Source organism: Hemicordylus capensis, chromosome 3, assembly GCF_027244095.1.
Source record: "Hemicordylus capensis ecotype Gifberg chromosome 3, rHemCap1.1.pri, whole genome shotgun sequence".
NCBI classification, from domain to species: Eukaryota; Metazoa; Chordata; class Lepidosauria; order Squamata; family Cordylidae; genus Hemicordylus; species Hemicordylus capensis.
In genome coordinates, this window is record NC_069659.1 from 26,906,523 (window position 1) to 26,930,588 (window position 24,066).

At 43.9% G+C, this 24,066-nt stretch overlaps 1 protein-coding gene across 3 annotated transcripts in view; it reads left to right on the forward strand.

Moving 5' to 3' along the window:
• Positions 1-24,066, forward strand: part of DYNC2H1 (dynein cytoplasmic 2 heavy chain 1) — a 352,996-nt gene that overhangs the window by 172,092 nt on the left and 156,838 nt on the right. For all 3 annotated transcript variants that reach the window (XM_053308090.1, XM_053308091.1, XM_053308092.1), the window contains 10 exons: positions 621-758; positions 3,715-3,828; positions 5,150-5,310; positions 5,530-5,653; positions 6,749-6,870; positions 10,029-10,115; positions 12,071-12,197; positions 12,616-12,757; positions 14,044-14,153; positions 20,769-20,867. In XM_053308090.1, the coding sequence (XP_053164065.1) occupies positions 621-758; positions 3,715-3,828; positions 5,150-5,310; positions 5,530-5,653; positions 6,749-6,870; positions 10,029-10,115; positions 12,071-12,197; positions 12,616-12,757; positions 14,044-14,153; positions 20,769-20,867 (1,224 nt within the window). The remainder of the gene's footprint in view (positions 1-620; positions 759-3,714; positions 3,829-5,149; positions 5,311-5,529; positions 5,654-6,748; positions 6,871-10,028; positions 10,116-12,070; positions 12,198-12,615; positions 12,758-14,043; positions 14,154-20,768; positions 20,868-24,066) is intronic.

The following is a 24,066-nucleotide window of genomic DNA, read 5'->3' on the forward strand; positions in this document are numbered from 1 at the left end:
TTGTCCATTACTCTACAGTGCACCCCCATCACCCCAAGGAACAATCCCAAAGATTACCTAGACTTCACCTTGAGCAGCAGCTCCAAAAGACACTCCACAGCAAGAAGCTCACAAGAAACTCCAAACTACTCCAAAATAGACACTCTAGACACTCCAAAGCACTCCAAACTCCTCCAAGACTCTCTCCCCAAACTCCATTATCAACTCCTCAACAACCCACAAAACCCCTCCCACAAACTTCACACAGAAAAGGCACCTGCCAAAAATGAAAGTGAAAGTCACCGCTAATAGCTGAAACCAAATACTGTGAAAATAGCGACCCAGTATATGTGTGTGTGCCAACCGTGAATTAGTGAAACCACAATTAGAAAAAACGTGGAAAATGAGGGCCGTGTGTGTGATAGGTGTACACACACACACACACACACACACACACACACACACACACACACACGTGTGTCTATATCTATATCTATATATTGCCCAACCTGAACCTTTAGGGAAAGGCTCTATGCATGTATAAATAAATGAGTAAAATGGTGGTCCCACAAAATATTCTTTCTGTATATTTCTGACTTTCTAAGTCATATTCATCCAACCCCTGTTTGTGAACTTTATAGGCTGGAGTAGCTAAACTGAATGAAGCAAAAGCTCTTGTCGATGAACTGAACAGGAAAGCTGAAGAACAAAGTATATTGTTTAAAATGAAGCAAGATGAGGCTGATGCTGCACTTCAGGAAATTACTGTTTCTATGCAGGTAATGCATATAAGAACAGAAAGTTGCAAAGGATTAGAGGAATCTAATTGTTTCTTGAAAGAATGGAGGAATCTGTCTAGTGGGCAGCAAACTGACAGAGAAGCTCAAAAAGATTAACAGGAACAAATGACACGAGGGGCACTAGGGAGAGGCAAAATTAGCAAGATTGGGTGAAAAGATGAGGCACTGTGATGAGAACAGTGTAAAACTGTAATTGACCAGAAATTTCCACAGAAGCCAACTTCATAATACAAAATTGAGACAGAGGGTTCTGCATTATCAGCATCTTGCAGAATTTAATGCAAAATTGCTGATAGCACTGTAGGATGTTTTTTTAGTTTTGTCAAGATAATATAGTGGATTATCTAATTTCCTACCAGAGAATCTACTCTCAGAAGAACACCTCAGGCAATGAAAAAAACCAAAACCCAGTGCCCTATGGGCTTGTCGTTTTGGGGGTGGTTGGCACCTTATGTGCCCTACACCACCACCTGCTCTGGGCCACCCTGGTGCCCCCCAAGTGGAGTTATGGGGCTGCTGACATTCCCCATTATTCCCTATGGGGAAACAAATTAAAGACGTGTAAACTTCAGGAAAAAAATTAAAAATTACCCCTTTCGCCAATTTCTTTGAAATCTGGGTGGTAGCTTCCTTGTACCCATTGGATACTACCACCCACCACAACCCGCTCTGGGCCACCCTGGTGTCCCCCACATGGATCTATAAGGCTTCTGAAATCCCCATTATTCCCTATGGGAAAAAGCTTAAAGATGTGCCAACTTCAAAAAGCTTTTAAAAATCACCCCTTTGCCCAATTTATTCAAAATTTGGGTGGTAGCTTCCACCCACTGAGCACTACCACCCAACCCACTTTGGCCAGGAAATGGAGCTCCAAATCTCTGAATATTTTGGGTCAAAATCTGGGGTGATTTGCTTTGTACCTGAATCTGAGCAATTGAGCACAAGGGTGATCTGTTCTGTCTACAAATCACCCAAATCAGCCAGATTCGGGTACAAATCATTTTGTACCTGAATCAGTTTGCACATTCCTCCTAAAAAGCTTTCAAGATGGCACGAAAGGAGTCACTTTCTCTACTCCCAACTTATACCTCCCAGAACATAGCTGTACGTGAGCAACAGAGACAGCACAAATACAGAACTGTGTGTGTCTATTACTGCTATACGATCATTGAAGTTAGCTTGTGTCCTAAGAGCAACTGAAGCAGACCTTCCTACACTCTGAGCCTCTGCATCAATGCAGCAGTTCATAGAACTGGGCCACTAGCACAAAACTGTTGTAGAAGATGAAGTCCTCACACTGAAAAGGAATATAGGTGTAATGTACACTCTCAACAAGTTCGAAAGCCAACAAGTTCAAAAGCATGTAAGCAGATTTCTTGATTGATTATTAGGGGTGTGCAATTCGGGTTTTCGGTGATTCGGTTCGGGACCTGAACCGAATCACCCCCGTTCTGTTCTGTGCCCGAATCTGGGCTACCCGAATCACCCCTGATTCGGTTCGGATTTGGATTAAATCCGAATCGATTCTGGTAAGAAAAACGGGTCCCAGGGGCAAAATAGTGGGGTGGGGTGGTAGTGCCCAATGGTTGGAGGCTACCACCCAAATTTCAGGGGAATTGGGCAAAGGGCTGATTTTTGGGGAATTTTTGAAGTTTTAGTGTCTTTGGGGCAGATCGGGGCATAGCGTGGGATCTGGGCAAAAAGACTGGGGTGGGGTGGTAGTGCCTAATGGGTGGAGGCTACCACCCCAATTTCAGAGTGATTGGGCAGAGGGCTGATTTTTGGGGAATTGTTGAACGGTCAAGGAAGCTACCTGAATTTTTTCAAAGGATTTGGGCAGAGAACAGCCCCATAACTGTACTTGTGGGGTGCTGGGGTGGCCCAGAGCGAGTGGTAGTGTAGTGCACATAGGGTGCCAACCACCCCCATGGGTTTCTAACCCATGGGGTACAGGGTTCTGTTGTTTCAGAGGTATTCTGAGTGTGGATTCTATGATAGCTAATGAGATTTTCAATGAAACACCATGAATCCACTCTAATTTGCTATCATAGAATCCACACTCAGAATACCTCTGAAACAACAGAACCCTGTACCCCATGGGTTAGAAACCCATGGGGGTGGTTGGCACCCTATGTGCACTACACTACCACTCGCTCCGGGCCACCCCAGCACCCCCCAAGTGCAGTTATGGGGCTGCTGAAAGCTCCATGTATACCCTATGAGGAAAAAGCTTAAAGACGCGTAATCTTCAACAATTCCCCAAAAATCAGCCCTCTGCCCAAATCCTTTGAAAAAATTCAGGTAGCTTCCTTGACCCTACCTGGCACTACCACCAACCCCACACTGCTCTAGGCCACCCCTTTGCCCCCCGCGTGAAGCTATCCATTTGCTGACACCTCAATGCTTCTCTATGGGGAAAAACCGTAAAGACACGTAAACTTCAACAATTCCCCAAAAATCAGCCCTCTGCCCAATCGCTCTGAAATTGGGGTGGTAGCCTCCACCCATTAGGCACTACCACCCCACCCCACTCTTTTTGACCAGATCCCACACTATGCCCCCGATCTGCCCCAAAGACACTAAAACCTCAAAAATCCCCCAAAAATCAGCCCTTTGCCCAATTCCCCTGAAATTTGGGTGGTAGCCACCATCCATTAGGCACTACCACCCCACCCCACTATTTTGCCCCTGGGACCCGAAATTCGAGCTGACGTCACATCAGACCTTTTTGCATTCAAATCAATGGAGGCAAAAAGGCGGGAAATTCAAAGAGACGTCATCCCGAATCACCCGAATTTTTGGGCACTAATCAGGGGTGATTTGGCTCGGCCCCGAAAAATATCGGGGGACATCGGGGGTGATTCGGTTCGGCCCCGAATCACCTGAAATTTTGTGCACATCCCTATTGATTATGTGTTTATTCTATTTCCCATAGGATGCAAGTGAGCAAAAAGTGGAAATGGAAAAAATAAAGCAGAAGATAGCAGCAGAAGTTGTAAAAATTGAAGAAAGAAAAACAATAATTGAAGATGAATTAAAGGAGGTCCAGGTAATCAGAATGGATACATTGTCGATGTTAATAGACTTCAGATCAGGGCTGCACAGCATTGGCCCTCCTGCAGATGTTAAATTACATCCCTAACTATCGGCCACTGTGGCTATGGATGAAGTGAGTTGTAATCGAAAAACAATGGGAGGGCTGAAGTTGTGCAACCCTGCTTTAGATCCTGTTTTACAAAACATGTGTATGACATAATGAAGCTTCATATGCTTTTTGTTTTGCTCTACAAGTTTTCTTGAGAAAAAATTTTCAAAAGAGAAATACAGCATTACTGTAGTTATTATTTAATGATCCCTAGAATCAATACATTTTCCCTGTTGTTGTATTTTGCCCTTCAGTCAAACTGCTTTAGGCAAATCATAACCTTCAATTGTACCTCTGCAAATTTTGCCTGAAATGTGTTTGGTTATGTGTCAGTAATAACTTGACAAGCCATTGTGCTTTTGATGCACATTTCCTCACAATAACCAACTGTATCTTTTTTACTCCCTGTTCTCATTTGGTTTCCTCTCAGCTGTCTGCCAAAACTCACAAAGCTCTTTTCTTACCCTAGAAGCACCCTTTCCTTATTAGAAACACTCCTGTTTTCCTCATGCTTCTCCTCCTCCTCCTCCTTCTCCATTCACTTTTTAAGCTATGGTTCTAAGATCCCTGCCCCTGTTCCCCATTCCTTCCTAATTCTTTATATGACTCTGTCTCTTTAAAAAAATTTTTTTTTAAGTAGCCCCAGTTGTGCAGTTTCTGGGCTGTAGTCCTATGGATATTGTTGGAGGAGAAACTATGGATAACAGTTTATCCTCCGACAAGAAGAGGAGCAGCCAGCCAGGAAAGCTTGTAGATAGTTGGAAAGATACCACCAGGTGAGTTGGGTTAAGTTGCCAACCTTGGCTCCCCAGATGTTGTTGGACAACAATTCCCATCATCCCCAACTGAAGGCCATTGTGGGGATGATGGGAGTTGTAGTTCTAACAATACCCTGAGACCCAAGACTGGAAACTCCTGTGTTAATGGAAAAAATAACTTGGAAAGAATTGTTAGGAAGCATGGTGGGACTCATGGGGGAGGAGGAAACTGGGACTATTGATGACCATAGCTCCTACTTTCTCTTGTTCACACCCTAAACTGTCTTGAATAAAGAATGATCATGGACTGCATGAAAATTCTAGCAAAATGCCACTATAGCACCGGTTTCCAGTTACTCCTTCTGACGATGAAGTCATTTCAAGATTCAGCAATAATAAAAAGGATAAAGTGAGGGCTCTGTTAAAACTGAGCAATTTTAATTATTTTCTTTCTTTGGGTTTTTTAGCCACTGGTTAACGAAGCTAAATTAGCAGTTGGAAATATCAAGCCAGAATCTCTGTCAGAAATCCGTTCTCTGCGTATGCCACCTGACATAATTAGAGACATACTAGAGGGTGTCTTACGACTGATGGGTATTTTTGACACATCATGGGTGAGCATGAAGAGGTAATGGAAGATTTTATTTAGTTGTCTTGAAAAACAATGTTGTGTGTTTTCTTTCAAAAGATCAGATATTTTATCCTGAACATGAGCAAAAAACTATGAAGGGAACTGTGGATGAACCCCAAATATTACAGTGCTTGGCATGCAATATATACATTAAAATGCCAAACGTTGTACTTGTCTTTCCTGATTATTAATTCAATTATTTAATATACTTTGCAGTTTCCTTGCCAAAAGAGGAGTGAGAGAAGACATTGCAACCTTTGATGCTCGTAACATTCCAAAGGAAATTCGTGAGAGTGTAGAAGAGCTTCTAGTTAAAAATAAGGGATCTTTTGATCCAAAGGTAATTTCTTTATGTACTTAAGAAGTATTGATTAAATAAGCTGTACACTGGAGTCAGTCATTACCAAGGTCCTTGAAATAGTTTGCAATCGTAGATACTGGTAAATTATTGGTGAGAAAATTTATTATTTTATTTTATTTTATTTTATTTTATTTTATTTATTTATTGCATTTATTGCATTTATAAATCGCCCCATCCATAAGCTCTAGGCGGTGTACAACAAATTTAAAAAGACATAAAAACACACACCATTTAGAACACAGTGCTAAGAACAATATAAAAATAATTAAAAAAAACACAATTAAAAACCATTTAAAACTAATTAAAATACTTTTAAAACAATCGACAAACTTTGGAAGGCCAGGCCAAACAAGTAAGTTTTTAGGGCTTTCTTAAAGGCCGACAGCGAGCCTAAACTGCGGATATCTGCTGGGAGTGCATTCCATAGGCCAGGAGCAGCTACAGGAAAGGCCCGGTTCCAAGTTGCCACCAGACGTACCGGTGTTGAAAAATGATGGCTGCATCGAAGCAGCAAAAGGATGACCAGCCACAACAATAGCACCCCCACTTTGAAAGCATGGGTGTTTGCATGCGGAGAGGGGTGGTATTTTCCCTGAATTCTCCCTCCCCCAGAAGCATTCTGTACAGCCTGCACCCCGAGAGATGTGTGACCTTCAAGGACATGTGTTCTGGGTTGCAAAGATTGCTTCCAAGGCAGGGATGCTACCGCTACAGCTGGTCATCCTTTCACTGCTCGAACACAACATTAGTCAGGCCAATGACTGATAGCCAGGGTAAATTACTCATGGGTAACCAATTGATAGGGCAAGTTAGTCATGACTACCTGATCCCATTAATTTCAGTGGGACTACTCATGAGTTATTTACTCTGGATATTCACCTATTATTACTTCCATATGATGAATCTGCAACCAGTATAGTGATTACGTTACTGATTTTAATGCAGGATGTAATTACCAGTGAGGCTACATTATTATTTCATATCTGTTGATGGAAATATGTTATATTTTGGATTCTATTTTAAAGTTACTGGCCTATGCATCCTCAAGATGAAATGTGTGCTTGAATTTTTCAGAATGCTAAAAGAGCCAGTACAGCAGCTGCACCCTTAGCAGCATGGGTTAGAGCCAATGTTCAGTATTCCTATGTCCTGGAACGAATTCAGCCCCTGGAAACTGAGCAGGCAGGCCTAGAAGCGTGAGTAGTGCTTATTGTTTTTTATATTATTGTTCTGAATTAAGGGAAATATTTGGCCTTGGCTACCTTTTTACCTTCTCATTCATGATAGGAACTTTGTGTACTTCTTAAAATCATCCATCTTCATATTTTGTACTAGCTAAGTGCTGTATAGCACCTCTGAAATATCTGAAATGATTTATAGATATTGGGGCCGCTCACACGACGAGCCCTACCCAGGTTAAAAGTGAGGGAGGAGGGCACATGGGTGCCCTCCTACCCCACCACCAAGTCGTGCTGCCAGCAGCCCCTGCTACCATTTAGGCCGGAGGAAGGAGTGACCTGGCCTCTAGAATGATTGTAATGCACCACGTGATCCGTGAGGTACATTGTGGGCTGCCTGGAGTCCAGGCTTCCTTACCCCAGCCATTCACTCACCACGCCGCTCTCTGCAAAGGCAATTGTGTGGCTGTGTGGTGCAGCAAGACAGGAATCAACAGCTGGTTGTGTGAGGGAATTCTCCTGCCTCCCCCTGCACTCAGCCCCAGGACTATTGGCTGTGTGAACGACCCTATTATATCTTTTAAAATATTGCTAATTCATTGCCCAGAATGTGTGTATATAGGTGGCCCTCATTATCTGCAGGGTTCCATTCTTGCCTACAACCGCAGAGAACGAAACCACGGAGAACGAAGCCTTTAATGAAGGGGAATTGGGGGGGTTAGGATCCTCCCAAAAAAAGTGGGGAGGAGTCAGAATTAACTGAAATAATGTACCGTGCCACACTCTCCAGGTCTCTAGCTGTCCAGCAATGCCCCCCAAACCCCCAATTCTGCCAATTTTCCGGGGGGAAATGTTTTTTGGAAGAAAGATCCACAAATTGACTCTGTTCAGCAAAATGGTGGCCAGAAATGACCTCATAGATCATTTCTAGCCACCCAAGATCCATGGATAGGTGAATTTTAACCATTTTTGTATCCACGAATAACAAAGTTGGGTCTTCATTGCCCCATCGCGGACACATGAAACCGCGGGTGCTCAGACTGCCACTAATGAGGGCCACCTGTATTTAGCAAAAGCTTATCTGCTCTTTACCCCATTTTTTCAAAGTGGCATAAGAAGGAGATTTAAGTGAGACATTTAGAGGAAATTCTAAGCGACAGATTTGTTTGACAGTAGAGCAATCCGCCCTGTGCAGTGATGGGCTCTCCTTTGCTGGAGGTTGAAGAGCCAACAGAGGATTGGATTAAGACCTCGAAGTTCTATTATTCTACGAATTCCAAGACAGCAATCTGATATAAAGTAGATAATCGGATATCTTTCATTAGTTAACCTCTTTGCAGGAGAATAGTTTGGCTCAGTTTCTGCAGATTAAAAACAGTGTGTCCATGTTAACTACCCCTGCTAACTTGGCGAAGAGGCACCTTTTAACGTGGTGATTCTCTTTTATTTAGCAGGTGGAGAGTAACTGGCCCTATCCACCCCCAACACAGTACCTCCAGTGACTGTTGCTGGTGTCTATCTTATGTTTCTTTTTAGATTGTGAGCCCTTTGGGGACAGGGATCCATCTTACTTACTTACTTACTTACTTACTTACTTACTTACTTATTATTTCTCTGTGTAAACCACTCTGAGCCATTTTGTGAAAGGCAGTATAGAAATTGGGTAAATACATAAATAAACTGTAATTTGGAATCCACGGCACTTCTGGCTTTACTGCTGACATTACACACTCCTCATTTACCAAATAGATATTGACCCCAAGATATTGACTCCCTTACATCAGTGACAGCTTATTCGCTCTGTGTGCCTGAGACAGGGTGCCAAACACTACTGCCCCCTTGTGTGCACCCTCCACCCCACTCTTCTCTTTTTTAAAAAAGGGAGGGGAGCAGCAGGGCATCTTGCTGCCTTGCTTGTACCTGAATAATCTGCTGCCTGAGGCACCTTAAGCTCATCTCATGGACACACTTCCCCGCATTACATAATTCATATATTTTACTAGGAGCAAGGTGATAACTTTCTGCGACAATGATGGCTATGTATATACCGCTTTCCCACAAAAGTCCCCAAAGTGGTTTACACAGAGAAATAAAAATAAATAAAGATGGATCCCTGTCCCCAAAGGGCTCACAATTCAAAAAGAAACATAAGATAGACACCAGCAACAGCCACTGGACAGATGCTGTGCTAGATAGGGCCAGTTGCTCTCCCCCTGTTCAATAATACGAATGACCACTTTTATAAGGTGCTTCTCTGCTTATTTAGAAGGGGAAGACTAAGCTTACAAGTCTTCATATTAGGTCCCATTAAATTTAGTGATACTTATTTTCAAGTAAACATGCAGAGGATCTGACTGCATGTTTTAAAACTTGCTGTAGAACTGTGATCACAGGGTTGGGTAGTGCGCCTGTGCAGCAGCCTCTTTGATGGACCTCTCTAGCTCCTCATGGTGCTCTACACCTTGAACTCAGCGTGACTGCTTGGAGCACTTAACGCTCAGTCCATTTCTGACTGCCATTGCGTTGTCCGCACTGAGGCATTACTCTTCAGTTGGCTTGGTTCAGTTCTGTGAGACAAAGTAAAAGCTGCTTAGAAGAACTCTTGTAAAACTACTCTGAATCAGAGCATGCCTCTCAGAATGCTTTCAGAAGGCTTAGGTGTGCGCTCTCATGTAAACTGTTCGAAGATAAGCTGGACAGTGTCTGGGGGCCTTCTTCTAGAGTTTTACTCTACAAACCTCTTCTCTCAGAAACAGACCAATGTGGTTCCATCCCTAAGCCACCTTTTGTGTGTTTCATTTGTGTGCTCATCCATATCTTTTAAAAGTACCAAAGAAAGTAGTTCCAAGGACTGATCTTCTCATTTAAGACAAAAATTAAATACTATGTGAGCAGATGAAGAAAAGATGAACATTCTAGATGTGCAGTTTCATTCCTCCTACTCTGGCATAATCCCCTTGGCAACAGTGAGCTATAGGTGATTTGAGGGCTGTGGCTTTGATTTCTATTTTACGGGTCACAACAATTTAGACTTACCTCCACCTTTGAAAGATGGTAACTTAAATGGTTACTCAAATGGTTGTTCCTGGCTGTTGGTATACTGGTTTCTCAAACTATCACTTGTTTTTGCATTTGATTAATATCCTTTCTCAACTGGTATTCCTAATATATTTTAGTAACCTCAGGAAAACAGAAGAGAGAAAACAGAAGCTGGTAGACTTGCTTAATTCTGTTGGTCAGAAAGTGTCAGAATTAAGAGATAAGTATGTGGGGTTTTTTGTCCAAATGCTTTTATATGTTTCTGATATTTGGTTTTAATAAGTTTCATTTTTAAAAAGTAATTCTTTCCTTTCGAAATAGGAATTCTTTAACGGTGAGACTAGATGTTACTTTAAGCGTGTGACTAGGGCTAAGATGCTTGTTTTTATTCAGTAAAGTATTTATTTAAAACTTGCCAACCCTGCACAGAGCATCGTTGTGCTCTTTGGGGCCGGCGGTTACCTCTTCCCCCCACTTCGGCCCCAGTCTCTGCTTCTGGGCCCAGCCTCCTCTACTCCCCACTGCCACTTCTGACCCCCCCCTTTCTTTCCCCCATCCTGGGCCTTGCCTCCTTGGCTGGGCCTACCACCTCTGGCATCCATGGCTGGGCCACCGCAACCAATCCTCCTGGGTGCGCATCAACCAATCAGGCACGTCCACCACTCAGCCAATCAGCTGGGCGCTGGGACGCACATTCCAAGGCACACCAAGGAGAATTACATAAATAGATAGATATGTATACCATATCCTTTAGGACAAGTTCTCCCAGAGTGGCCAACAATAATCAGTTAAAAACAAATGGTCACAACAAACATTAAACAAACAAATAAAAATAAAAATAAAAAAGAATGAATGAATGAATGAATAGCAGCTAGATTAGCACCACCTCCCTATCTGATGCCAATGGGAATTTTTCTTCCAGGCATACAGCAGGAATGGTTCCATTCCATGTCAAGACCAGGGCGGGATAGAGAGTTAAGTCCTCTTCCCTCATGCCGCAGTCCTGATTGCACTGGGGGCGGGAGAATCAGGTGGGCATTTACTGAATAAAAACAAGCACACTAGCCCCAGTAACACATGCTTAAAGTAACATCTTGTTTGTCCCTTTGTTGGAAGTCAATAAAAGCCCATTCTTTGATTCTTGAAGGTTTCGTGCCCTTATACAAATCTAAGGTATGATCACACTTGGAATACTATGTATAGTTTTGGACAGTGCAGCTTAAGAAAGATATTGTAGAGTTGGAAAAAGTATCGAGAAGGGCAACCAAAATGATCAGGGGGTTGGAGAGACTTTTCGTTCAGAAAGAAGGAGGGTGAGTGGGGGGCATTATAGAGGTGTATAAAGTTATGCATGGCATGGATGAAGTGGACAGAGATATGTTTTTCTTTCTATCTCATAATATTAGAATCCAGGGCCATCTGTTGAAGCTAAATGCTGGGAGATTTAGGTACTTCTTACCTAATTGTGCAGCATTTAGGGTGGGGAACGAAGTATTTCTTTACACAACATGTAGTTAAATTATGGAATTTGCTGCTGCTGAATGTGGCGTTGACCACCGAATGTGGCGATGGCTTAAAAGGGGATTAAACAAATTTATGGAGGATAGGGCTATATCAACAGCTGCTAGTCTTGGTAGCTATATCCTTCCATCAGGATCAGAGGTGGCATGTCCCTGAACACCAGATGCTAGGGAGCACCAAGGGCGGGGGCAGTTGCCCTTTTCCCCATTTGCAGATGTCGCAAATGCGCCTGATTGGCCACAATATGAGGCAGAATAGGAACATAGGAAACTGCTATATACTGAGTCAGACCATTGGTCTATCTAGCTCAGTATTGTCTTCACAGACTGGCAGCGGCTTCTCCAAGGTTGCAGGCAGGAATCTCTCTCAGCCCTATCTTGGAGAAGCCAGGGAGGGAACTTGAAACCTTCTGCTCTTCCCAGGGCAGCTTCATCTCCTGAGGGGAATATCTTGCAGTGCTCACACATCAAGTCTCCCATTCATATGCAACCAGGGCAGACCCTGCTTAGCTATGGGGACAAGTCATGTTGCTACCACAAGACCATCTCTCCTCTAAGACCATCTCTCCTCTAAGGATGCTCGACTGGATGGGCCTTTGCTTAATCCAGCAGAGCTTTTCTTATGTTCTCATGTTCTTAAGAGTATAATTGCTCTACAGATTCCAGGCCAGAACAACTGAAGCAACTAAGCTTGAAGCAGAAGTTGCTAAAGCACAAGAAACAGTGAAAGCTGCAGAGGTATTGATTATGCAGCTTGATCGGGAGCATAAGAGATGGAATTCACAGGTTGGTTGCTCAAGCTTCAATAAAAATGTCCCTTTGTCAACTTTCTCAAAGCTATATTGGTGTTTTCTTCTTTGCAAGAAGCTTAAAAATATCTCACTATACATTATGATGCTTTAAAATAGGATGATTATGGGAAGTTTGTTTCTGTTGCACATTATTGTTGTGCTTCATTGTCACCACTTAAAACCTTTCACTTTCAGTTCTTTTGAATCTTTCTCCTTTGCAATTAATAGAGGTTGCGTACTGATTATCAGGAATCTGTTTTATCTCACCTTCTTCAAGTGAAGGCTCTGAATGGTGGCTTATAATCTCTCTCAAGGATATGAAGCTTGTACAATGTATTTGTTTTATTTTTACACTTCTATCTCCTCCCTTTCCAAAATAATTGAAAATCATCTTGGAAATCTGTTCTCTTCAGGTTTCAGAGATAGCAGATGAATTAAGTACGCTGCCACGGAGAGCCCAACTGGCTGCTGCTTTTATTACTTACCTTTCTGCTACACCAGAAGATCAAAGGAAAACAAGCCTAGATGCTTGGACAAAAGCAGCTGGTCTTGAAAGTAAATATTTCAATTTATTTGATAAGAAAGCAAATAGTCCTATCAGAATTGTAAAGTATGCTTATAGGCAATTAGGCATTCGTTGTCTAGCCTGATTACAGGAAGGCACCATGTTACCCTGGTTTTTCAAACATCATCATGGTGAACCACCAACCACTGTACATCAAGGGGGTGGGGGAGAAGTCCCAAGCTTCTTCGAGCACAGTTAGGCAAAATAATGCCAGATTACTTAGCAGTGCTCACTAAGAAGAGAGTGAGCATTACTAGCTAAATAGTCTTTTACAGTTGCACAAAAAGGCAAAGCAAAAAAGTGCTAACAAATTCTGTTGCGCATTCATGTGCAAATTATGGTGCCCTAGCATCCAAAGAAAGCAAAACATGTGTGATAAATAAGTGGCTGTCCAAAGAGCTTGCAGTGCTGTCAGTTCACTCAACATATAGTCTTGATTAGGATGGATTGGGGAGGAGATGACACTTTTGGGAATCACTCATACTGCCTTAGGAGGGCCCATACCCCATCCTTGAGAACCACAAGTTTACACATTTGCCCATAATGTTCTTCCTTGTCTAGACAAAAACTAATATCTACTACTTTTCCTGGCTGAGGATTACAGAGTGATTACTCATTTTTTACTAGAGGCAGATAATCTGATCTCTGAGTCAGGAGCAGTTCCTACTCAAGAGGTCCTAATTCTCTTACCCAAGAGGACCTAATTCTCTTAGTGGCTAGATGGAGGAGATGATACCACCTCAGGACAGAGCCTCTGCAGCTCAGTACTCCCAACAATTTAGCAAATCTAGGTTGGTTGGTTTTTTACACAGTCTACCTACTTTTCAGGAACATATAACAGCAGACTGACAGTAGATAAATATAACATATCTGAGGGGAAGAAGGCAGAAATGGAAAGAATTATTCTTTTACCTGCATAATTTTGTCATGCCCCAAAGATGAGTGATCCCCTACCTGATACTACAGAAGGAAGGGGTTCTTTTCTTATTGTAAGTAATCATTGTTAAATTCAGGAAAAGACTAAAAGTATTAGTTTAAACATTCCAAAATTATAGAATGTTAGAGTGGGAAGGGACCTTGGTGGTCTATTCAAACCTCCTACTCAGAGATCCTGTTATACAGTAACTTCCAATAATAAAATAACAAAAAATGGTATGATAAAGTAACCACAGCTTAATACTGTATGTTCTGGATGCCTATCAAGATGGGGAGAAAGCACATAAATGCAGAATGCTCAAGCAGGGTCAGTGAAATTGAAAGAGGTGTCTTTTGTTAGAATTTGATCTTAGGCGGTTCCTGTGCACAGAGAGTGAGCAGTTGATTTGGAAAAGTGAAGGTCTACCCTCGGATGATTTGTCAATAGAAAATGCCCTTGTGATATTGCAGGTAAATTGCATTGTTTTTTATTCCTTTGGAAACATTGCCTGTGTAGCATGAGAGTGCATTCATATTGATGTACTCGGCCCTTTGGGGAATATTCTTGCTGCATTCAGTCCTTACAGTTAGCCTGTCTCTCTGTCAAGTGAAAGTGGGAAAAGAGACTGCCTTTTGCTTTCTCTTCTCAGTAAAGCATTTTAGATAATTTTGCACATTTACCTGATATTGTCTCAGCAGTCGGAAAGGACCAAGGATCTCTTGTTCTTTGGAACAGCTGGAGATAATTTTCCAGATTTATCAAAGTACATCATTCAGCAGCCAAAACTTCTTTCATTTTTCATTCTGGAAATTCATTTAAAGAGTTGAATTTCTAAGAAATTTGGAAGAGTTCAGCTGTTTAGATGTGAATGACTCACATGTGGCATTGAGCCCCCCTGCCCTGCCCAATGTTATTTTTCTTGCTGTAAATAGCAGCTCACATGCTGTGCTGTGAATTTGGGCAGTTCAGCACCACCTGCGCTGCTGTGTGTTGTAAACCTCCCAGAGACATAAGTTTTGGGTGGTATAAAAATATGTTAAATAAATTAAAAAACAAAAAACAAAAGAGTCCCCACACTGTTATTATTGTATTATTTATTTAATTTGTTATTACTTTGCTTTTATTAGTTTTTTGTTATTTATTTATTTTATTTAGTTAGATATATATGTTGCCTAACATACTTCACAGGGTTGTTGTGAGGAGAAACTTAAGTATGTAATACACCGCTCTGGGCTCCTTGGAGGAAAAGCGGGATATAAATGTAATAAATAAATAAATAAATAAATAATACTCCCATAGGACTCAGCGCGGCTTACAAGCAATAATATACACAGCAACACTATTCCATAAAAATATATCTTACATAACCTCATAAGCCACAACCCCATACAATATTCATTCCACATGACATAATAACCATGGATTTACAGGATCACTCTACGACCAGCTATCTCAGCGACCGAACACCTGGCGGAACATTTTAGTCTTACATGCCTTATGAAAGGCAGACAGATCATGGAGAGCTCTGATATTACAGTTGGGCCCACCACTGAGAAAGCTCTGTCTCTCGTTGATTGCAGTTTAATATCCCTAGAGCCCGGGATCACCAAGGCATTACTTGTGGCTGATCCCAAGACCCAGCAAAGGACATATCGAACAAGGCGGTCTTGGATTTTATATTTTACATTTTATATTCCACTCTTCCTCCAAGGAGCCCAAAGCAATGTACATGGTTATGTTTATCCTCACAACAACCCTGTGAGGGAGGTTAGGCTGAGAGAGAAATGACTGGCCCCGAGTCACCCAGTGAGTTTCATAGCTGAATGGGTATTTGAACTCAGGTCTCCCTGGTCCTAGTCCCACACTTTAACGAATTCACCTCACTGCTGAGACAATATCTGGTAAAAGTGCAGAACTATATTATGATCTGGATAGTGGTTCCATACATCCATAATTAGTGGGTTCTGCGCCTGCACAGATCAGCTTCGGGCAGAATTCGTTAGCTCCTCGCGACGCCAGCAACTGCCAGTTGCACGTGATTGCAGTACCCTCTAGTGGCGGTTGGGCACCCCTTCATTCAGTTTCTTTCTGACCGCCAACGCGATCAGTCCTCGGAAACAGTTTGCTCCTTGGAGAAAAGTTTATTACTCTTAGTTTGGCCCTTTGAAATGGACTTTGACGATTCTTTTGGAAACTCATGTGGATTGGGTACTATTTCTGTCTCTCTCCTTAATCGACGACTGGGAACAGACTTAGACGACTCTTTTGATATTCCTTTGGTGTGGCGCAATCTCTGTCTCTCCCTTTGACTGTGGATCGGATGACTGCTCTTCTCAGGTTACGTTTGGCAGCAAGTATGAGTGGCACAGGGAAATTGGGTAAAGAGAAGACTACTTTCAAGAGGTGTGGCAATTGCTGCAGCAAAATCCCCTCAACGGATGGCCACGCCCTCTGCTTATTCTGTTTAGGAGAAGCGCATGCTGTGAAAGATTTTTCCGTCTGTGTGACTTTTAATAATCAGACCTTGAAGAACCGCGAGGCACGCCTGAAAGTTTACTTGCTGGAAGAAGCTCTTTTCCTAAAGGGGCTTCCATGGACGTGCTGCCTCTGGGACCTGCGCCTAAATTGCAGTCTAAACTCCCGAAAAATCCCTCGACATTGAGAAGTCACGCTATCAACTGTCTTGGCATTGGACGGTTTAGCTACGTTTCAGAGGCTGCAGGGCCCGCAGTCCAGCACAAAGAGGAAAGGCGTGGCTTTGGCACCGGAACCTCTGCCTAAAAAACATAAGCGTCATCACAAGGAGCGCCGCAGCCACAGTGCTGCTCACACCCCTTCACCTTCAGGCTTACAGGCTTTTGAGACGCCTCGGCACCAGGCGGCTTCATTATCCCCAGCAACAACACTGTGTCAGTCGCCATCGACTCCATGCTCCCGGACGGAAACCACTCAGTGTCGTGAACATTCAACGTCAAGGATAGGAGGACTGGGTCTAACTGGTTGATGTCGGAAACAACCAAGACGGCTATGGCATCGCACCATTCTGGATCGATGTTGCGGGAGGCTGGGTCAATGTTGACGTCAATGTCGAGGACGAATGACAAGGTGGCTTTGACATCGAGCCGTACTGGGACACAGGAGAGTCAACAGACTTTACAATTGCAGTCATAGTGGACACAGAACTCGATGTTGAGGAGGAGGATCTACCACAAGACAATATGGGGGGGTCCCCAGTGACCCCCTTTGGGATGCATGCTCACACATCAAGATGACTGGCCCGCTTATTTCACTCTGAAGAGAGTACGCCTTTGACAGGGACTTATACTGGGTTTCCGGACAATTACTTTCAGCCAATGGTAATATCCAGAACTCCATCTCTCTCCTTGAGGGAGACGCTGATCAGCGGTCTCTTACCCCATGGGGGGTGGGGTGATTCCTTCACTGTGACCAGAGAGGAGTACTCTCTCTTCACGCAGTGGTTGAGAGAACGAGATCAGGCAGGTACAGTTCGGAGGAAGGAATCTGCAGCTCAAACGTCTACAGTGGCGGTCCTGTGCACAGAATCCACGGTCCAGACCATTGCACCTCTGCTGCAGCAGCATAGTGTGTTGCTCCAGACTGACCTCCCACCCAAACCGCCCCTGCCACCATGACCCGCTCTTCACCAGATGGCTACACAGACTCATATGCAAGCACCAGTTCAGGCACCAGTTCAGGTGGCCTCTACCATGATGGGCAACTCACCTGTTTCCTTGGATGTGGATACCAAGAATGATGTGGATGGCTATACCTCCGGGTCTTCCGAACCTGACCCAGTGGAGCCGGAGGAGCCTAATCTGCCGGACCCAGATTCTGATGTGGCCGCTGTCCCTTCCACTTCCCCAAATGAGATGAAAGGTTATCATCAACAAGTGGCCAAGATGGCCCAGGTGTTAGGATTACACCATAAACAAAAGTCCACCAATTTAGATGATCCGGTATATAATATGATGAAATTGGTGGCTGAGTTGCAGCCTGTCTATATACTCATGCTTCCTCATATATCAAGAGCGGCGAAGTCAGCGTGGGAGGTGTTGCAGACCTCAGCACCCACTTCCAAGCATCTTGAAGCTGTATATCGTATTCAAGAGGAAGAAAATGAATACCTTATGCACCACCCAGCTCCAAATTCTTTGGTGGTGGATTGTGCCACGACATCGAAGGGTGTCACGGTGACTTCCGATACCTCAGTGCTGGGCTGGGGAGCCTATCTGAGTGCCGGGTCTCTGGAAAACGGCGGAGACACTGCTACACATCAACTTTCTGGAACTCTTGGCGGCATTCAAGGCCTTGGTTGCTTTTCAGGAGCTGATTGTCGGACAGACTGTCCAATTGCAGCTGGACAATGCAACGGCCATCGTTTATGTAAACAAACAGGGCGGGACAGTGTCCAGGTCTTTGTGCAGTCTCGGTCTACAGTTATGGAATTGGTGCATCCAACGCAAGATCTATCCCATCGCGATTCACATCAAAGGCACCATGAACAGTTTGGCATACTCGCTGAGCAGGGATATAGTGCTGGAGCAACACGAATGAGAGCTGCATCCAGCAATATTAGAACAGCTATTCCTGTCATGGGGAATGCCAAAGGTGGATTTGTTTGCGACGGACGAGAACAAGAAGTGTGAACAGTATTGCTCCAGGATGGGAGTAGGGTCAAGGTCCAAAGGCGATGCCTTTCAGTATCAATGGAGCTGGGAACTGTTCTATGCCTATCCACTGAAACCTCTGTGCCCAGGGTAGTGGCCAAGTTCCTCCACAACAAGACCCGTGCGATTGTAGTTGTGCCATGGTGGCCAAGGCAACCATGGTTCACACAGCTACTCAGACTGTCCCAAGGAAGGTACAGAAGGCTCCCTCACTGGACAGATCTGATAATGTACGGCCATGGCAGGATGATGCACCCCAGCTTGTCCATACTGAATCTCACCGCGTGGAGGATAGGCTTCTGAGGAAGATACTCCTTAATACCCAGAAAGCGTCCACTAGACACAACTACAAGGCGAAATGGCATCGGTTTTCTACACATGCCGCCTCCAGGGGGTATGACCCCAAGGAAGCTAGCCTAAGGGCAGTCCTCCGCTATCTGACTACTCTAAAGCAAAGTGGCCTGGCAAATGTCTCCATAAAGGTGCATATGGCTGCTATATCGGTACACCACGATGGATGAGATGGAAAGATGATCTTCACTGTAAAGACTTTTTAAGAGGGATCAATAATTTATATCCGCCAGTTAGGCTGCCAGTGGAAAACTTGAGTCTCTCTTTAGTGCTCTCGTCATTGACAGAACCGCCATTTGAGCCGATGGCTGCAGCAATGTTGAAGCTCGTGGCTAAACTCTTTTTAGTGGCAATAACTATGGTGAGGCATGTGAGTGAACTAGGTGCACTTCCTATGGATAAACCATACACCAAGATATATCCGGACCAAGTCGTCATGCGCCTAGATCCGGAGTATAGACCAAAAATAGTTTCAGACTTTCATTTAAATATGGAAGTTGTGCTGCCTACTTTTTTCTGTGAACCCTTGTCACCACTGGACAGTGTAATGCATTCGCTAGATGTTTGTAAGGCACTTCTCTACTATTTAAAGGCCACCTTGCATATCCGAAAGACGAGTCATATGTTTGTGGCCTTGCAAGGAAAACACAAGGAATGCCCTGCCTCCCGCCAAAGACTCTCCTTTTGGTTGGTGAGCTAATAAAGATGGCATATGACCAACAAGGGGTCTGCCCTCCAGCTGCGATTAAGGCGCACTCTACTAGAGCTTATGCCACGTCTGCAGCACACCTGGCTGGCATTCGGTTCAATGATATCTGTGCGGCACCCACCTGGTTATCACATCAGACATTTATAAAGCAATACATGATAGACCTAAAAATGGCTGCTGCTGAATTTTGATGGGCGGTCCTGAAGAGGGTGCTATAGTAACTTGCAACACACTCCCACCGCCATCTGGGTAGCTCGTAATTCACCCACTAATTATCGATGTATAGAACCACTATCCAGATAAACAGGTTGCTTACTTATAACAGATGATCTGGTAGTGGTTCCATACATTCATAAAACCCGCCCGTCCATCCCCACTGCGTATGTGACAAGCTACTGTACCACCATGTGCCAGGAGGAAATGGACAATGCTATGGGCCATATTTACTGAATGAAGGGACACCCAACCGCCACTAGAGGTACTGCAGTCATGTGCAACTGGCAGTTGCGGGCATCGCATGGAGCTAACAAATTCTGCCTGAAGCTGATCTGCGCAGGCACAAAACCCATTAATTATGAATGTATGGAACCACTACCAGATCATCTGTTACAGGTTAGCAACCTGTTCTTATGTTATAATCTGGTTTGTGATCTGTTGCCATTCATAAGCATTGGGGTTCTGCGCCTGTGCAGGGGCCTCACAAAAGGGGCTGTTCCACTGCAACTTCAAATTGCACACAGCATTGCCTCCAGTGTTTCCAAATATGCATGTACAATTTTAAGTCCCAGCCAGCGATGGCCATTGTCTCTGGGGCTGGGGGAGGAGTGGCAGAGGGTGGTGCTGGCAGGTGCAGAATGAGCTGCAACTATGTCTCTCTCCCTCTCTCTTTTTGCCTTGCCCTGGCTTTAACTAGGGCATGTGCCAGGAAATGGTAGGAAGGGACAGGGCAGGGCAGGAAGACAGAGGGGTAACGACACAGCTGCAGCTCATTCCTCTTCCCCCTGGCTCTGCTGTCTGCCCTTCCCTCTGTCTTCCCAGGCCCAGTGGCTCCCGCCATCAGTGGTCACAGTGGAAGAGCCCTGTTCTGCAACAGCGTAGGTAGAGTTTTAGACACATGCAGCAGTGTGGGGTGATGCTGAACTGCCCATGTGTCACTGTGTGGCATGTGAGCCACTGAATAAGTTGCACCTCATATCCGCCTTTCAGGTTTGCAGTTCTTTGTTTTAGTATTTTGGGAGAAGATGTAAATTCAGTGTATAGCTGCATAGTGCCTGTTGTGAGACACAGTAAATATGCGTAGCCATGAGTAAACATACATTTTTCCTTTTTCTTGACAGAGTAAAGTTTGCCCATTTTTGATAGATCCTTCTTCTAGAGCTACAGAGTGGCTGAAAACACATTTGAAGGAATCACGCTTGGAAATTATTAACCAACAGGTCTGATTTGAACATTGCAGATTATTTTGTGATTTTGGAGAAGGGTGGTGGTTGTTGTTGTTGTCCAAATGGTATCTAAAATTAATCAAGATTTAGGCCCTTTTTTTTTTCCATTGGAGAATATATTAATTATATTACGAGTGGTTTCGCCTTTTGAAATTCTCCAGTTTTCCCTCACTGGCTTTTCAAAGAGCAACCTGCTCATCAAATATTCCCGAGATGTTGGCTTTGCCCATAGCAATGTTGGCAATGGGTATCGCACCCATCCTGCGGCAGCTTCATTGGTTACCGGTCCGCTTCTAGGCTAGATTCAAGGTGCTGGTCTTGACTTTTAAAGCTCTATACAGCTTGGGGCCGGTACCTGTCAGACCACATTCACCCATATGAACTTGCCAGGGCCCTCTGCTCATCATATCAGACCCTGCTCATGGCCCTGCCACTAACAGAGATCCAGTTGGCGGGGACTAGAGATGGGGCCTTTTCAGTTGTGGCCCCTCGGCTTTGGAATGGCCTCCCTGAAGAGCTTCGCCATGCTCGCTCCCTCAGTGTTTTTTAAAAACCAACTCAAAATACACCTTTTTAAGGAGGCTTTCTAATGCTCCACTCTTTAGCCTACTTTCCAGTAGGCTTATGAGATCACCCAGCATTCTGTGTGTGTCCCTGTGTATCCTCCCCTATCAACTTCGCAATGCCTGGACCAATTTGAACCAAATTTGCTACAGCTATGGGGACACATAGGGATGCCCAAATGGCATAGTGAGTGATGATGTCATCCACTCCAATTCAAGATGGCGGCCATGTGAACATCTGAGACGCAAACGGGCTAATTTGTGAACTGTCTAATCAACTTAAACCAAATTACGTACAGTGGCAGTGAGTGTCACACAAGGGCACCTCAGTGGCATAATTTGTGATGGTGTCATCCACCCTGATTCAAGATAGCAGATGCATAAACTTTGGAGGCACAAGTGGGCTAATTTGTGAACCACTTAAGTGATTTGAACCAAATTTGCTACAGCTATAGGGACACCTCAACGGCGTAGATTGTGACAATGTCATCCAACCCAATTCAAGATTGCAGACATGTAAACTTTTGAGGCACAAGTGCACTAACTTGTGGACTGTCTAACCAATTTGGATCAAATTTGCTACAGCTGTATGGACACATAGTGGAGCCCCAATGGTACAGTTTGTGGCAATGTCATCCACCCCGATCCAAGATGGTGGGCGTGTGAACTTTTGAGGTGCAAGTGTACTAACTTGAAGACTGTCTGATTTGAACCAAATTTGATACAGTTGTAGTGAGTGACACACAGGGACACCTCAATGGTGTAGTTTGTAATGATGTAATCCACCCCAATCCAAGATGGTGGATGCATGAACATTTGAGGTGCCAGAGATCTAACTTGTGGACCTTGATTTGAACCAAATTTAGTCCGGTTGTAGTGACAGTGAAAGGAAAGTAGGCTGATCAGTTCTTACTAGAACAACTTGTTGTTATAACTGGTTGGTTCTTTAGCTTTTTATAATTTTCAGTGTTTAGCTTTTTAAATAACTTTTAATTTGAACCTAATAATGATTATGGTTTTTAACTTGACTTTTTATTTTATTGTTCAATTTTGTTAATTTTATTACTTTTATTGTATCTTGTATTTATTTTATTGTTATGAGCCACCCCGAGCAGTAGTGCACTGGAGGGGTGGGGTATAAATATTTTAAATAATTAATAAATAAATAGCAGATTGTAACTCAAAGTTTCAACTTCCACATTCTAAGTGAGTAATACTCCCACTTGTAGGGGAGTATTCCTCATTGGGGCAATGGGGGACAGCTGTTCTTCTTCACAAGTAGGTACCAAGGCATTAAGATGACAGAGGGATTCAATTACATCACTGCTACAATGGCCTGGTTAAGATATTTCCAGGGCTTCATAAAGTCCTGATGTGGTGGAGATGCACAGATGTACTCCCTTCCTCTTCCATCAGGCAGTTGCATATGACTTGGGTGTTCCACACAGATACCCAATCCCCCTGTTTCTGAGGAGGAAGAATCACACAAAGTAGGATTGGCACAATTGGGCATCCTTGATAGACAATCATTTCACAGGTGACATTTTCTACCTGGTAGAAAGGAGAGACATTACTCAGTCTAGATGGTGAGCCCTTTTGGACCAGGAAATAATTTTCTTATTTCATTTGCTATGTAAGCTGCTTTGAGACCTCTTCTTGTTGAAAAAGCAGTGTATAATTAGTAGTGATATCCCAGTCTCCTGTCACAATTCTAGCTTTCTTCCATGGGCAGCACCTTCCTATTACCATAGGCACAGGGCCAGTACCTTACCCATTATTTTGAGGAATGCTTCACATTACTATTAGAATTTCCACCAATTCCCCACTCCAACTTCTCAGAGCAACCAGGGGAAATGGTTCTTTCCAGGCTTCTTCTTGGAAATGTCTGCTGCTGAACTGAAGAATGGTGTCCTTTCTCAGGTGTGCTTTGAGGCTTGCGTGGAGGAGCTAATACCAGTGGCTGACATCCTGACTAGTAGGAACATGTCTGCACTGACAGACCTCTCCTATTCCGTGGACCCCGGTTTTTTCCTTGGTTCCTTTGCACTGACAAACAGCAGGTCTCCAAGGTCTGAGGCAGGAGTCTCTCCCAGACCTACCTAGAGATGCCAGGGATGAACCTGGGACCTTCTGCATGCAAGCAGATGCTCTAACACTGAGCTATGGACCCACCCCCAAAGGGGAATATCTTACAGCAGACAGTTTTCAGATGTAGGCACCCATCCAAATGCAAGCCAGGTTGGACTCAGCTTAGCAAAAGGGACACTAAATGCTTGCTACTGCAAGACCAGCTCTGCTCCTGAAAAGACACATGTGTAAGAAGGATCTGCAGGGACGTACCAGGAGTCCTCACACAGCTCCCCCAATCCTCCTACATGTGTGCTATTGTGCCAGAAGACTAATACTTCTGACACTGCTTGCCCTCCAGAAGCATTCTGTAAGATCAGAAACATGTCACTGAACTTCAGCAACGTGTTTCAAATCTTGCAAATTTTGCAGAGCATTTCTGGAGTGCAAGCAGCACTCAGAAGTATTACCCTCTGACTCAATAGACACACATACATGTGGATGGGAGGAGTTAATTGACTGATTGATTTGATTTGATTTGTATACCGCACTTCCAAAATGGC